Source organism: Cebus imitator, unplaced genomic scaffold (assembly GCF_001604975.1).
Source record: "Cebus imitator isolate Cc_AM_T3 unplaced genomic scaffold, Cebus_imitator-1.0 Scaffold163, whole genome shotgun sequence".
Lineage (NCBI taxonomy): Eukaryota > Metazoa > Chordata > Mammalia > Primates > Cebidae > Cebus > Cebus imitator.
In genome coordinates, this window is record NW_016107478.1 from 4,696,196 (window position 1) to 4,711,646 (window position 15,451).

Below are 15,451 nucleotides of genomic sequence, written 5' to 3' on the forward strand. Positions count from 1 at the left end.
CAGTACAGTGAGCTGCCTATAAATAATGCAGTAGTGCCGACTTCATTTTTATAAAATCTTGGTGGAGAAATGCATGAGAATGATCAGGCCCCTGGAACTCAGCAGGCATGTGCTTTTGATGTGCGCTTTACTCTGAGTGAAAGCAGAGAATAAAAAGTTCTTCTTGTTTGTGCTGAGGCTGTTTCATGGTCTCTGGCTGGGATTTTGGTGACCCTTTTGCTTTGTTTCTGATAGTCTGGAGGCTCTTACCTGCCTAGGAAAACTCTGATATATATATATAGAGAGAGAGGGAAATACCTTTAGTAACTATTTCCTGATTGAAAATTAAGGTGATAAAAATAAAGATGCTGATTATAGTAACTACCACTTATTTATCATAACAAATGAGCTTTACTTATATTCCCTCATTTTAATCCTCCTAAGGTTAGAGTGACCTGGCTGGGCTATTTTCTCTATACTTTCTGCTCTCCCAATTAGCTTTATATCTTTTCTTTTTTCTGGTCAGATTCCCCAAAAATAAATCTTCAGGGTGTGAACCTAGCAGCCAGAGCTCTGGGAGCTGAGTTGGGAAAAGAAACTTGAGGGCTGGCCTGAAAAAAAGCAGATACTGAATCAGTCTGTTTTTGCCAAGATATTCTACCCTTACCTGAGCCTTTTACCCCACCCTCTCTGAGGTCAGATGATATGGTTTGGCTGTGTCCCCATCCCAACTCATCTTGAATTATAGCTCTGGTAATTCCCATGTGTTATGGGAGGGAGCCAGGGGGAGATAATTGAATCATGGGGGCAGTTTCTCCTTCTACTGTTCTTATAGTAGTGAATTAGTCTCATGAGATCTGATGGTTTTATAAGGGGAAACCCCTTTCACTTGGTTCTCATTCTGTCTTGTCTGCTGCCATGTAAGATGTGCCTTTCACCTTCTTCCATGATTGTGGAGCCTACCCAGCCACTTGGAACTGTGAGTTCATTAAACCTCTTTTTCTTTCTTTATGAATTACCCAGTCTCAGTCATGTCTTTATGAGTAGCATGAATGTGGATTAATACAGTGGACCTTAGTCCTCTTCTTCTATGGTGTGGGAGAAGTTGTATCCTGGTTGCTTATAGTGAGGTCACATGGGATCTAATTACTTTCCGAACATACTTTTTGAACCATCCTCCTGCTGTTGTTTTTTTTTTTTTTTGTTTTGTTTTGTTTTGTTTTGGAGATGGAGTCTTGCTCTTTCACCAGGCTGGGGTGTAGTAGTGCAATTTTGGCTCACTGCAACGTCCGCCTCCCAGGGTCAAGTGATTCTCCACCTCAGAGTCCTGAGTAGCTGGGACTACAGGTGCACACCACCACACCTGGCTAATTTTTGTATTTTTAGTAGAGACGGGGTTTCATCATGTTGGGCAATATGATCTCAATCTCTTGACCTCATGATTCGCCCGCCTTGGCTTCCCAAAGTGCTGGAATTACAGGCGTCAGCTACTGCACATTGCCTCATCCTGCTGTTTTTAGCCTCACTTTTATCCCCACTTTTAGGATTGGTGAGTGCCACCACCCACTGAACTTTTGGGGTCTCTGGAGGGTAATCATTTTGCTTCTGGGTTTTTTCTGCTGCTATTTAGGTTTTATCTTTCTCAAGTCTACCAGGAGAGTTACTACTATGTTTTTTGGCTTTTAGATTTTTGATGCCATCATCTTCTATCCTGTTCTCATTGTGGGTTTTTGCCTCTTTGAAACATTCTTGTACAGCCATTTTGTTGGAATTTTTTAAAGGGTGCAGAGGTTAACATGTGTAGTCGATATGGCATCTTTAACCAGAAGCCTCTTTTTGTTTTTTTACTTTTTGAAATAGGAAAGAAGGTCTCCTAGAGATCTGGCATGCTTTTGTGTCTTGGGCAGTAGGTGATGGGAGGAATGTGGGGTAGGCAAAACCAGGAGAGCATTGTCAGAAAGCTGTCCTGGTTCCACTGAGGTGGATAGTCTATGCAAGGCACCCAGTGCTCTACTTGCTCCTTCCTCTGGCCGCTCCAGGAATCTAACTTTTGTCTCTTCTCCAGCCTGCACACAGAGCAGTATCTAAAAATCTAGGCCTTATAATAGAAGCAATTAAAAGATTATTAGGAACCCGAAAGCTTCATTCTATGACTGAGATCTGAAGATTTTTATTCATTAATTTAAGTAACGTGTTGAGCTCTCAAAATTTGCCAGAGTAGCACTGTGCTTGGGGCTGTTATAATTGAATGAAGAAAGCAGATATGGACCCTGCTCTGGGAGTTTGTGGCCTGACCTTGTATACTGAAATTTCCAGAAGGCCAGATAGAGCATCAAGAAATCAAACAAAATAAAATAATAACATCCTTTTATGATAATGAGATCGATCCTTCAGTGCCTGGTCTTCTCAACTCATACACACTCAAGCCTAAAATCGTCCACGGTTCTGGACTCCTTTAGTCCACCACTTCCTTTCATCACCAAGGGCTGCTGAGACCACCAGAATTTCAGGCTAATCTATAAAACAAGGGAATCTTTAGGTGACCACATTCTGTCATGAATCCTTGATTTCATATACAGTTTTTGCATGGCATGTTTACTAGTGCTAGGCCAAAACAAAAGGGAAAAAGATCTAAGTTTAGCTAAGTTAAAGTTGCCATTCTAAAAACTGTGATTTCTTCTTGAATCTGAGTATTTTTTGTGAATTGACCCCTTTTTCAATATGTAATGTACATCTTTATTCCTGGTAACATTTCTTGTTCTGAAGTCTACTTTGATATTAATATAGCCACCTCAGCTTATTTTTAGCACCTGCATGCCATATTTTTGCATCTTTTTACTTTTTAATTTATCTTGTGTTTTTATATTGAAAATAAGTTTTGTTGTTGTTGTTTTGTTTTTTTCTTTACCCAGGCATTGTAGCTCACCTCACACTTATAATTCCAGCTACTCACAAAACTGAAACAGGAGGATTGCTTGAGGCCAGGAGATAGAGACTAGCCTTAGCAACATAGTGAGACCCCGAACTCTAAAAAATAAAAAAAGAAAAAGTTATCTGGGCATGGTGGTATGTGTTTATAGACTCAGCTACTCGGGAGGCTGAGGTGGGAGGATTCCTTAAGCTCAGGAGTTAAAGGCTGCAGTGAGCTCTGATCAGGCCAGTGCATCCCAGTCTGTGCAACATAGTTAGACCTCTGTGAAAAATAGAATAAGTTTCTTTTAAATTCCATATAGTTGGGTTTTATTTTTATTCAGTTTTATGATCTCTGCCTTTGCATTAGAGATTTTAGGTCATTTACATTTAATGGTTGGGTTCTAATCTATTTTCTTTTTCTGTGTTCCATATAGTCTATATAATTCTTCCCTTTTCTGGTCTTCTCCAGATTACCTAAATACTTTTTAGTATTCCATTTTATCTCCAAAAATTTCTTCTAGTTTTACCTCTTTTTTGCCAGTTTTTAATATGCATCTTTCACTTATCACAGTCTACCTTAAAATAATTTTATGCCTCATTATTTAAAATATACTTTCATATCTTCCTGTGTTTTGTGCTATTATTGTCATATGTTTTGTTCATGGGTTGGGTCGTAAAAAGATGTAAGGTCAATTAATTTTTTAGGGAAATTTAAAAATGAAAAATTTTTATCTCTTATATTTACTCACATATTTAGCAGTTCTGATACTCTTCATTCCATTGTGTACATTCACATTTCCATTTGGTATCTTTAACCCATATAGTTTCTGCTTGAATTATAACATATTCTTCTCCCTCCTCCTATGTGAATATATAGAATTGAGTTTGTTGATTGTATTAATACCCTTTAATTCCTCAGTAGCAATAATAATGGCTGTTATTACTCTAATAGTTTATATGCTTCACATTCTGAAAGTACAATAAAATCTTTAAATAGAATTGTCTTTTTTCAAATCCTTTTTAAATTTTAGAAGCTCTTGTTTCCTGTATTTTATACTTCATTGTTTGGTTCATAAAATATTATGAATGGTAGTGTTCTTGGACGGACCATTTTGTCATTATGAAATATTCTTTTTTTTCCTTGCTTAACATTTTTAATCTTAATTCTACTTCGATACTTATATTGTCATCAAAAATTTTTATTTATTTATTTTTTGGTAGAACATTTTAGAGAGAAAACTGTATCATATTTTAAAAAACCTGAATTATGAACAAAGTTTAGCTTAATTTTAACCACAGTAAGATTACTCTTTTAACTAGTTGAAGAATTTAGCCCATTCACATTTGATGAAATACTAAGATAATTGACTTTATTTCCTCTATCTTATTTTGTTTTCTATTTATATTATATCACACCCCATTCCCTTTTCTTTTTGTTTTGTGTAGTGTACTGGTTTCACTGGCTTGTTAATTTTGTCTTTATTCCCTTTTATTCCTTGTTACTCTAAGAGTTCTACTAAGTTTTTTGTTTCTGCTAGTGGTTACATTCTTATTCCTTACAAGCAACAATAAACTTATGTTCTGCCTAAACATGTAAACAGGAACGTTTTCTGTGTACCTCTTCTCTAGTCTCTTAATATTTGCTTACTTAATATTTATTTTTCAATTCCAAGCTGTTACTATGCTTTTTGTTTTTTGGGGATTTTCTTAGGTAGGATAGTATGCCTATTGTGTTTTAAGGAACTCAATATTACAAATTCCTGCTTATACTACTATTATCCGCCTAGATTTAAATATGTGTATGCATGTATTTTTATGCATATATGTATGTGTTTAAGTATATTATGCACATACATGCATGAAAGAGACACACACAACTAGTCTTTGATTTCTACCATATTGAGAAAGCTGCTCTGAATCAATTGTTATTTGGTTGTGCTCTTTCTCAACTATTGTCCTCAAAGAGTGCTTATGGGAAGTTTACTTTTTAAATACTTGTGTGTTGAAAATGTTTTTCTTTTCCCCCTGACAGCTGAATAATATTTTGTCTGGGTGTAGGATTCTTTAATCTGCTTCTCTTAATAGTTTGTACATTATTCTAGTGTCTTCTACATTCCAGAGTTGTAGATGAGAATTCCCTTAGCTTGTCTGAATCCTTTTTAAGTAATCTATTCTTTCTGTCTGGAAGCTTGTATAATTTTCTGTTTACTCTTGAAATTCAAGTGTTTCCTGGATTTATTTCCTGGTCTTAATGAGACTTTTAATCTGTGGGCTTAAATCTTACTTCAGTTCAGTATAATAAAATACCTACCACTGTATTCATTTAATTATAATATCTCCCTCATCTGTTCTTTTCTTTGTTTATTTTTTTCCCTTTTCTCTCTCTTAAAAAAATCTGTTCTGGAATTTCTGTTATTCGCATGTTAGGCTGCTGGACTGTGTACTCCAAGCCTCTTATCTCTTCCATCGTTATTTCAGTCTCCTTGTATCTTTGCTACTTGTAGTGAGATATTTCATTTACCTGGTCCTCCAGAGCATTGATTTGATTTTCATCAGTGTCAGTTACTTTTTAGTTCTTCTGTGGAAATTTTAAACTTTAAATTTAAACTTAAAATCAGTGTATATACTTCCAGAAAGTATTTTTTGCATTCTTCTGATTTCTCATTGTTTTCATCATTGAAATATTTTACCATATTTTTCATCATTTCTACTTCAGTGGGACTTGCCTTTTATAGATGTTCTATGTGATCTCTCAGGTGAACTAGTTCCATTAAGTTAGTTACTGTTTTTGTTTTGCCTGCTCATTGATAAATGCTATTTTGACTTTCATATAGGTTTTGAGAATCTATTCTGCATTAACAAATCTGAAAGCAGTGAAAGTTACAGCAGTTCCTGCCCTGCCATTTGGGCTGGTAGTGAATCAAACAGCCAACAGTGAGTGGCCCCTTCTTTCCTCTTAGAGCACCCTTGGTGTAAGCAGCACTTCTCTCTGGCTGCCAACCTTAGAAGCAACTCAGAGTGCCAGTGTAGCCCCGACTTTGTAAGGCCCCTAACTCTAATTCTAATTTTACAGACCTTTGGGTGGGGGTGACTAGGAGGTACAACTTGCCTAAAGGTGAATAGTTATCCAAAGAGGGCAAGTTGCCCACTAAAACACATCAGGAAATGTAAAAACTGGTCTTAATAGAGGCCTCAGGGAGGGATAAGCCCTTTCTTCTGCTACTAGTACCTTGCCTTTACCCACTAACAATATAAACAAAGTCCTATATTTTGTCTCTCTCCTGGAGAGTTTTGGAGAACGTGTGGCTTCAGTTGTACTCACTACACTTTACCAGTTCTGCTGCATATCCATATTACCCACCAGTTTGATTTAAAGAGACTCAATGAATTGGACAACTAATGTTGTTTGAATAATCCTGATGAAGAAGGCAGTTGCCAGAGGCATCTGTAAACATAAAACTTCTGTAGTCATCTTCACTCCAGGCATACTCTTATTTTAACTTCTTGTAAAGACCAAGACGTCCCTAACTTTCCCTTTATTGGGGAAAAAATATCTGCATGGAAAAGTTGAGTTATGCTGTGAAGTGTTGAATTTTTTAACTATTGCTGTATTATGAATCACAACCAATGCTTGTTAGTTTACAAAAGTAATCATTTATTTGACTCATGAGCAGCTCATTCAGGCTGTGCCGTGCAGGGTGATTCTTCTGGTCTCGGATGGACTCACTCACTGGGGTCTTGGCTGACTGATCCAAGTTGATCCAAGACAACCTGGGGGTATCTGTTCCAGATTGAGCTCAGCTGGTTATTGCCCTGCTCCATGTTTCTCTTATCCTCCTCATGGGATGAGTGGACTAGCCTAGAATGATCTCATGGCAGTGCCAGAGGTATAAGACAACAAGCAGAAACACATAGAATCTCTTGAGGCTTAGACTAGGAACTGGCATGCAGTTACTTCTGCTTCCTTATTTGGGCTAAATTCAGTCATGTGACAGAATCAGAAGTCTAGAGGTAGGAAAGGAAGCCTTGCCTACAGTGTGGGGGACAGGAGGAGTAGGATATAGTACTACAAAGTTACATGGCAAAGAGTGTGGGTATGTGGAGAGATGAAGACTTGGGGCCATGAACTCAATCTTGATCAGCTGTTGAGAAATACAGTGCAATATTTTAAACTCACAATGGTACCTCAAGAGAAAGAGCCATGAGGTCGTAGAGAAACTTTCACAGAGGAGCTGACATTGGAACTGGACAATAAGGATGAGTTGGAGTTTACCAAGCAGACAAGTATAGGTGAAAGGAGAAAACTTCAGGCCAATATCTATGATGAACATTGAAGCAAAAATCTTCAGTAAAATGCTGGCAAACCGATTACAAGAGCACATCAAAAAGCTTATCCATCACAATCAAGTAGACTTCATCCCAGGCATGCAAGGCTGGTTCAACATGCACAAATCCATAAACCTAATCCCTCATAAACAGAACCAAAGTTAAAAACCACATGATTATTTCAATAGATGCAGAGAAGGCCTTCGACAAAATTCAACAGCGCTTCATGCTAAAAACTCTCAATAAACTAGTTATCGACGGAACATTTCATAAAATGAGAAAAGCCATTTATGACAAACCTACAGCCAATATCATACTGAACGGGCAAAAGCTGGAAGAATTCCATTTGAAATCAGGCACTAGACAAGGATACCTTCTCTCACCACTCCTATTCAATATAGCATTGGAAGTTCTAGGCAGAGCAATCAGGCAAGAAAAAGAAATAAAGCATATTCAATTAGGAAAGGAGGAAGTCAAATTGTTTCTATTTGCAGATGACATGATTGTATATCTGGAAGACCCCATTGTCTCAGCCCAAAATCTTCTCAAACTGATAAGCAACTACAGCAGTCTCAGGATACAAAATCAATGTGCAGAAATGACAAGATTCCTATATACCCATAACAGACAAACAGCCAAATCAAGAGCAAACTCCCATTCACAATTGCTACAAAGAGAATAAAATAGGAATATAATTAACAAAAGATGTAAAGGACCTCTTCAAGGATAACTACAAACCACTGCTCAAGGAAGTAAGAGAGGACAGAAACAGATGGAAAAACATTCCATGCTCATAGTTAGGAAGAATTAATATCATGAAAATGGCCATACTGCCCAAAGTAACCTATAGATTCAATGCCATCCCCATCAAGCTACCAATGACCTTCTTCACAGAACTGGAAAAAAACACTTTAAACTTCACATGGAATCACAAGAGAGCCCACATAGCCAAGACAATCCTAAGCAAAAAGAACAAAGCCAGAGGCATCATGTTGCTGGACTCCAAACTATACCACAATGCTGCAGTAATCGAAACAGCATGGTACTGGTACCAAAACAGAGACATAGACAAATGGAACAGAACAGAGGCCCCAGAAGCAACACTATACATCTGCAACCAACTGATCTTTGACAGACCCGACAAAAACAAGCAATGGGGAAAGGACTTCATGTTTAATAAATAAATGGTGTTGGGAAAACTGGCCAGCAATGTGCAGAAAGCAGAAAATGGACCCCTACCTGTCACCTTACACTAAAATTAACTCCAGATGGATTAAAGATTTAAACATAAAACCTAACATCTTAAAAACACTAGAAGAAAACGTAGGCAAAACCATCCAGGACATAGGCATATACAAGGACTTCATGACTAAAACACCAAAAGCAATGGCAATAAAAGCCAAGATAGGCAAATGGGATCTAATTAAAATTCAGAGCTTCTGTACAGCAAAAGAAACCATCATTAGAGTGAACTGGCAACCAACAGAATGGGAAAAAAGTTTTGCAGTCTACCCATCTGACAAAGGGCTAATATCCAGAATCTACAAAGAACTAAAACAGATATACAAGAAAAAAATAACCTCATTCAAAAGTGGGCAAAGGATATGAACAGACACTTTTCAAAAGAAGACATTTATGAGGTCAATAAACATGAAAAAATGTTCATCATCGCTGGTCATTAGAGAAATGCAAATCAAAACCACATTGAGATACCATCTCAAGCCAGTTAGAATGGTGATCACTAAAAAATCTGGAGACAACAGATGCTGGAGAAGATGTGGAGAAATAGGAACACTTTCACAGTTGGTGGGAGTGTAAATTAGTTCAACCGTTGTAGAAGAGAGTGTGGCAATTCCTCAAGGACTTAGAAATAGAAATTCCATTTGACCCAGCAATCCCCTTACTGGGTATATACCCAAAGAACTATAAATCGTTCTGCTATAAATGCACATGCACACATATGTTCATTGCAGCCCTGTGTACAATAGCAAAGACGTGGAACCAACCCAAATGCCCATCAGTGATAGACTGCACAAAGAAAATGTGGTACATATACACCATGGAATACTATGCAGCCTTAAAAAACAATGAGTTCGTGTCATTTGTAGTGACTTGGATGAATCTGGAAACCATCATTCTCAGCAAACTGACACAAGAACAAAAAGCCAAACACTGCATGTTCTCACTCATAGGTAGGTGTTGAACAGTGAGAACATGTGGACTCAGGGAGAGGAGCATCACACACTGGGGGCAGTTGAGGGGGGTAGGGGAGAGACAGCTGGGAGTGGGGAGGGTGGAGGGTTAACATGTGAAGAAATGCCAGATATAGTATGCACCTAAAGTAAAATAAATAAAATAAAAAGTCACTAAACACTTAAAAAAACAAACAAACAAAAAAAAAGAAAGTAATAATCCATTAAGAAGGAAGGAAAAGTCATAGTAGAGGCACAGTAGTCTACAGATAAGAATAGGGGCATCTGGGATTGAGGAGTTACCCTATGTGATTAGATCATTGGAAACAATCCTTCTATGCCACCTTTTGCTCCCTAATATTACTCTTGGCAGGGAGCTATCAGACCTCCCGAAAAGTTAAGAGTTTCAGATGTCATGCCTGGAGGTGTTAGCCTATTGTGCACTCTTCAGAACATGTTACATAGGTGGGCTGCCTTCTCCATTTATTAACAATGTATATTGCTGAAAAATGTGAATAATTTAGAATGTTTCTATACGTGCTAGCATTCCTTCAGTATATTCATGCCACTTAGCATAGGTCAGTATGTTTATGCCACATCTAAAAAAAAACATTAATGCTAAGTGACATTTGTTGACTTTCAAAAGACATTAAGGCCTCACTCAGTACTACCTCCTCTATGGACCCCTCCTTGATATTTTCTTCCCCTGTCTCCTACCCGATATGTCAGGTTCTTCTGCTAAAGGCTTTCATTTCTCCCTCTACTTCCTTCAGAGTATTTATGTCTATGTTAGTATATGATTTTAGCTGTGATTGTTTCATCAATTTCTGTCTCCCCAGTTAAACTTCCAGCTTCTGTGACAGCAAAGGACTAGATATTTTATATACCACTGGTTTCCTGGGTCCTAGCATAGTGCCAAGATCATAGTAACTGAATGCCAAACATTTATTGAGTGAGTGAATACATGAATCTATGTGAATGACTGAATGAGATATACCTAGACTATTACCCTTTGGGTTGTCTTTAAAATTGCATGAGCTCCCAGTTTTACCATTTACCTACCATGTGGTAGACAAACCATTCTTTAGTGTTTCCATTCAGTCAATATTCATTGTGGCTTGTTTTAATCCTGAATGTGAATGAGGTATTTGTGATACACAGAAGAGTAAGGCTGATTCTGTGCTGACAGAGTTGCTGGTTTAGTGGCAGAGATGGTAAAATGAATGGGCAAAGACAGTTACTATGGTAAATTATGATAAAGGTATGTCCAGATTGGAACTTGGGAAGAAGCTTTTCACTCAGTCTGCCCTTCACTGGGCCTTCCTGAAAAAGGACAGTCTGAGCTGAGTCATGAAGGCTAACTAAGAGTTAGATGCATAATGGGGATGATTATTCCAGGAAGAATGAAGCAAAGGGTTCATTGCACAGGGAAATGGGAAATCAAGGCTCACTATAGCAAACTCCAAATAATTCCGTATTGCAGAGTGAAAAGGCAAGGGTGGAAATGGCCTGAACAGAGTGACTGTGGAGATGGGCACAGCCATATCACAAAGGGTCCTTTAAGCCCTACTATGCACTGGACTTCATCTTGAAGTTAGTGAGTAGCAATTGAAGGATCTTAAATCAGAGACTGATATAAAAGATTTTATTTTATAAAGTTTGCCCTGGATACAATATGGAGAATAGATTAGAAGGCAATAGGACTATAGAGGAATGACATAAAGAAGCAGTTACTTACCTGGGGTGATAAGGGCTATGGTAGAAGACGTACTCCACACTCTGGGAAATCAGAAGAGGAGTGCCTAACCTAGAACTGGGGTCTCAGCCTAGGCTAAAGTGAGAGGTTGAATTATCATAGTGAAGAAGCTGGGATTAGTTTTCCCAACAGAAGTGGGTAGGGCAAATGCTCTGAAGTACACAAGAATGTGACTTTCTTCAGAGAGCTGCAAATGACTTTTTATTGTTACTCTAGAATATTAAGGGTGACTTGATGATAAATGAAGCTGGAAAGGAAAACATCTAGCATTCAAATCTTTCTCCCATTAAGTATTTTTTTAGACTGGGATGACCATGTCATTTAATATCTCTACCAGGCACTTTAAAAACTTTTTATCATACAAACTTTTGAACATGTAGAGAGAGTAGTATAATTAACACTTATGAACCCATCACTGAGTCCCAACAACTACCCGTGACCAATCCTACCCTTAGCCACATGCCATTTACTTCCCTTTCTCATGTTATTTAAGGCACATTCCAGACACTATATCATCTTATACAAACATTTTCAGTATGTATCTCTAAATGATAAGGAGCGTTTTATTAACAGAACCACAATTACCAATATTATATCTAAAATTTCATAATAATTAAATTTTTATCAAATAGCAAGGTCGTAATTTCTAATTATCTCACAAATGTTATATAAATATAGATATAAATACAAACATTTGTATACAGTTTGTTTCATCAGCATCCAAATAAAGGTCTGAGACATTTTTTTTCTTTTTTTGAGATAGTCTCACCCTGTTGCCCAGGTTGGAGTGCAGTGACACAATCTTGGCTCACTGCAATCTCTGCCTCCTGGGTTCAAGTGATTCTCCTGCCTCAGCCTTCTAAGTAGCTGCGACTACAGGTGCCCGCCACCAGGCCTGTCTAATTTTGTATTTTTAGTAGGGACAGGTTTCACCATGTTGGTGAGGCTGGTCTCGAACTCCTGACCTCAAGTGATCCGCCTACCTCAGCCTCCCAAAGTGCTGGGATTGCAGGTGTGGGCCACCATGCCCAGCCAGGGCTGAGACTTTTGAAAGTGAAGGAAGATACTATCCATAATTAACAGGTATCTGTGTAGACTTTTTACCTAAGCAGGGATGTGCCATTATATACATTGGTTTATTCCACTTCTTTGATACCTCTGCAAACGTCTGGACGGGTATTTTGCAAAACATAAAGGAAGCCTCATGCATATTATTAGTTCTATATCTCTCCTATTTTCTTAGGTCTCTCTGCTCTCTGGTGTGTAAGTGGACCTACTCAGCAGAGAAAGGCTGGGATGACAGTTTCTGGAAAATGGTTGGTTTGGAAGACTTCGTTGCAGATAATTACAGCAAAATAGGTAAAAGAATAAAATATCTGCAGAGTGATTATGTGCATTGAGGTATCTTTGCAGGTTTGTTGTTATTGTGGTTTGTATGTTTCTTATTTTTGTATGAATGAAAATATAGGAATAAAGTCCAGTTTTTCCAAGACATATAAGTTAATTATGACGGGTATGCCATGACTTGTAGGCTGTTGCCTTAGGATTTATATGAACTGAGTGGAGACATATGCTATGAAAATCTGCATTGAAATATAGAATCAGAAATTGTACTGGTTCACAACTGTAATCCTAGCAATTTGGGAGCCGAGGCAGGCAGATTGCTTGAGCCCAGGAGTTCGGAACTAGCCTGGGCAACATGGCAAAACCCCGTCTCTACAAAAAAAATTACAAACGTTAGCCTGGCCTGGTGGTACATGTCTGTTGTCTCAACTACTCTGGAGGTTGAGGTGGGAGGATTGCTTGAGCCTGGGAGGCAGAGGAGATTGCATTGAGTTGAGATCGTGCCACTGCATTGCAGCCTGGTCAACAGACAGAGAGGAACTCTGTCTCAAGGAAAAAAGAAAAAGAAATTGAGTTAGTGCAAGGAAGATATTTGCATGGAGCAGCTTGAGAATAGCATACTCGAAGGGCTATCTATGGACTACTTCCAGGCAATGGTAGGAAAATAATTTCATAAAGTAGGTTCACAAGACAAGGCAAGGCTATGAATAGGTAAAAATTAAGCTAAAAAGGTCAAAATTCGAAAATCTAGGATAAGACAGAAAATGGAATATGAGTCAGTGGTTCCTAAATAAGGCCTTAGGGTCTCAGACTAAGGCCTTTTATTTGGGTAGTAAAGCACATCTTCTGTGTCCCAAGCACATTTCTCGGTGCTTTCGTGTACCTTGTTTTATATATTTCTCACAGCTACTGACAAAAGCACTGTAACATGTTTACAGATGAGAATCAGAGAGATTAGTAATCTTGTTTAACCAGGCATAGAATCAAGAAATGGTAAGTCAGGATTGAAATTCTCCCATTGGGAGGACCTAGAAGGAACAGTATTTTACTGGAACACTAATTTCAGCTTCAGTTATCTCATTGTTTAAGTGATTTGTAAAATGTATATGCCCTCCAAAAAATTAGTTGTTTTTTGCTAAATATTCCCTGGTATGTTGAAAATACCTTTATTAGCTTATATATTGATTATCTGTATATGTGTCTTGATTCCTTACTAGACCATGAGCTCTTTGTATTTCCTGTCCTAACACAGGGCATGGCATATTTTCATATCTCAATGACTTTTTGATTAAAATATTGAGAGGTTTGTTACTAGTAGGTTGGCATCCTTTACTTTTGAAATCTGTAATGACATTTACTGACTTTAGCATTATCTTTGGCTATTGGGTACAACTTCAACTTTGATTTTCTGATTATTTTTATATTTCGCTGCTAGTCTTTCCTGCCTCACACATGACACATGTTTAATTAGTGTATTAGCTCTGCTAACAGAGCAGTATCTACAAGAAATATTCATTAGAAGTCCATAATGTTAATCTAGCAGAAAATTTCCAGAGTAACTTTATTAGATTTTTCCCTGTTAAGTTAATGGATTTTTAATGACTGTCCTAAGGAGACATATCATTAAGCAGAATATTGCTGTACATGAATTAAAACTTACCCATTCATCAAAATTAATTGTGTGATGTTTCCTTTAATTTTCACTTCTGGGGACTTGAGCTTATAGTTTCAGTCTGAACCCAAAGTAGAAGATATTTAAGAGGCTGTTTATTCTCAGTTGTGACTTTCAGAAACTCCTCTGGAAGCTACCTCTAGACATTCTTCAGTAGTTCTTGGAACTATGAAGAATGAATCTCGGAAGCCTCTCTATGAAGTGTTAAACATTTGCAGTGGCCTCATTGCTCGTCAAGATGTGGGCAATATAGTGCAAAACCTTTTAGCAGATTTGAGCATTGAGCATCCTGAATTTGAGCATTAATACCATTACCATAATTTGCTCCATGTGGAGCTTTTAGCCAAGGCTTTACCAGCCTTCCTGGGCTCATGCAGTAAATAAATGCTTTCCCTGAAAACTGAACACCTCAGCAACTGATGGTCTTATGGAGGAATATTTTTGAAATGAATTATTTATGAAGTGTAAGTTAAGGATCAAATGCAATATTTATATGGTGCATTTCAAGGACAGGAGAAAAAATTTACAAGGTTTTAAGTAACTACATGCACGTTTCTAAAGCTAAAATGCTACTACCTAATGCCTTCTTTCAAGGAGGTATTTGGATGGTTTGGTTTGGGAACATTATACAAAGTAAGGAAAAATAGTGTTGTGAATCAAAAGAATATAGTAGAAATTTCTTTACAATTGAATAGAAATTTCTTTACAGTTAAAACTGTGCAAGTTGATTTAATATTCTGAATTGACTGAGAAAAATGAAATGCAGTTTTTTGGTAGGGGATTATATACCCCTACAGATAAAATGATCTGTGTTCAATAAAATGATCCAACTAGATGATCTGTGTCAATGAATTTTGACCTGTGGTTCCACATGAATAATTCCCAAGTTACCTATCTAATCCTAAACACCTATCAAAAGCAAACAGGAAGGAAGAGATTAGCAGGGAGAAAGGACCCTTAGGAAGATAAGCAACATCCCACCTGTTCTAATTTATTATCCAGGTGCCATTTTAGCATGCCCTGGTTGCCTTTTTAATTCCTGGGAAAAACTCTTTGTTCTATTATTGGGGTAAGCCACTTTATGAAAATTCATATGTTCAACATGGCTGAATTACAGAGTGATTATTTGCATTACTAAGAGTGTTTGTCATATAAAGTGATTCAGTGTATTAGCTTGTAGGTCATTTCTTATTTGGGATCAGGGAAGCCAGGCAAAGAACAAATGTAAACTCCAAGTCCAAGAAGTTAGTAAGTGTTAAGTGAGAGGCA

General features: G+C 37.6%; 1 protein-coding gene across 13 annotated transcripts in view; it reads left to right on the forward strand.

Moving 5' to 3' along the window:
• The window catches only part of FGGY (FGGY carbohydrate kinase domain containing), a 432,024-nt gene that overhangs the window by 140,523 nt on the left and 276,050 nt on the right, over positions 1-15,451 (forward strand). For all 13 annotated transcript variants that reach the window (XM_017544014.2, XM_037744071.1, XM_037744075.1 and 10 more), the window contains one exon: positions 12,410-12,525. In XM_017544014.2, the coding sequence (XP_017399503.1) occupies positions 12,410-12,525 (116 nt within the window). The remainder of the gene's footprint in view (positions 1-12,409; positions 12,526-15,451) is intronic.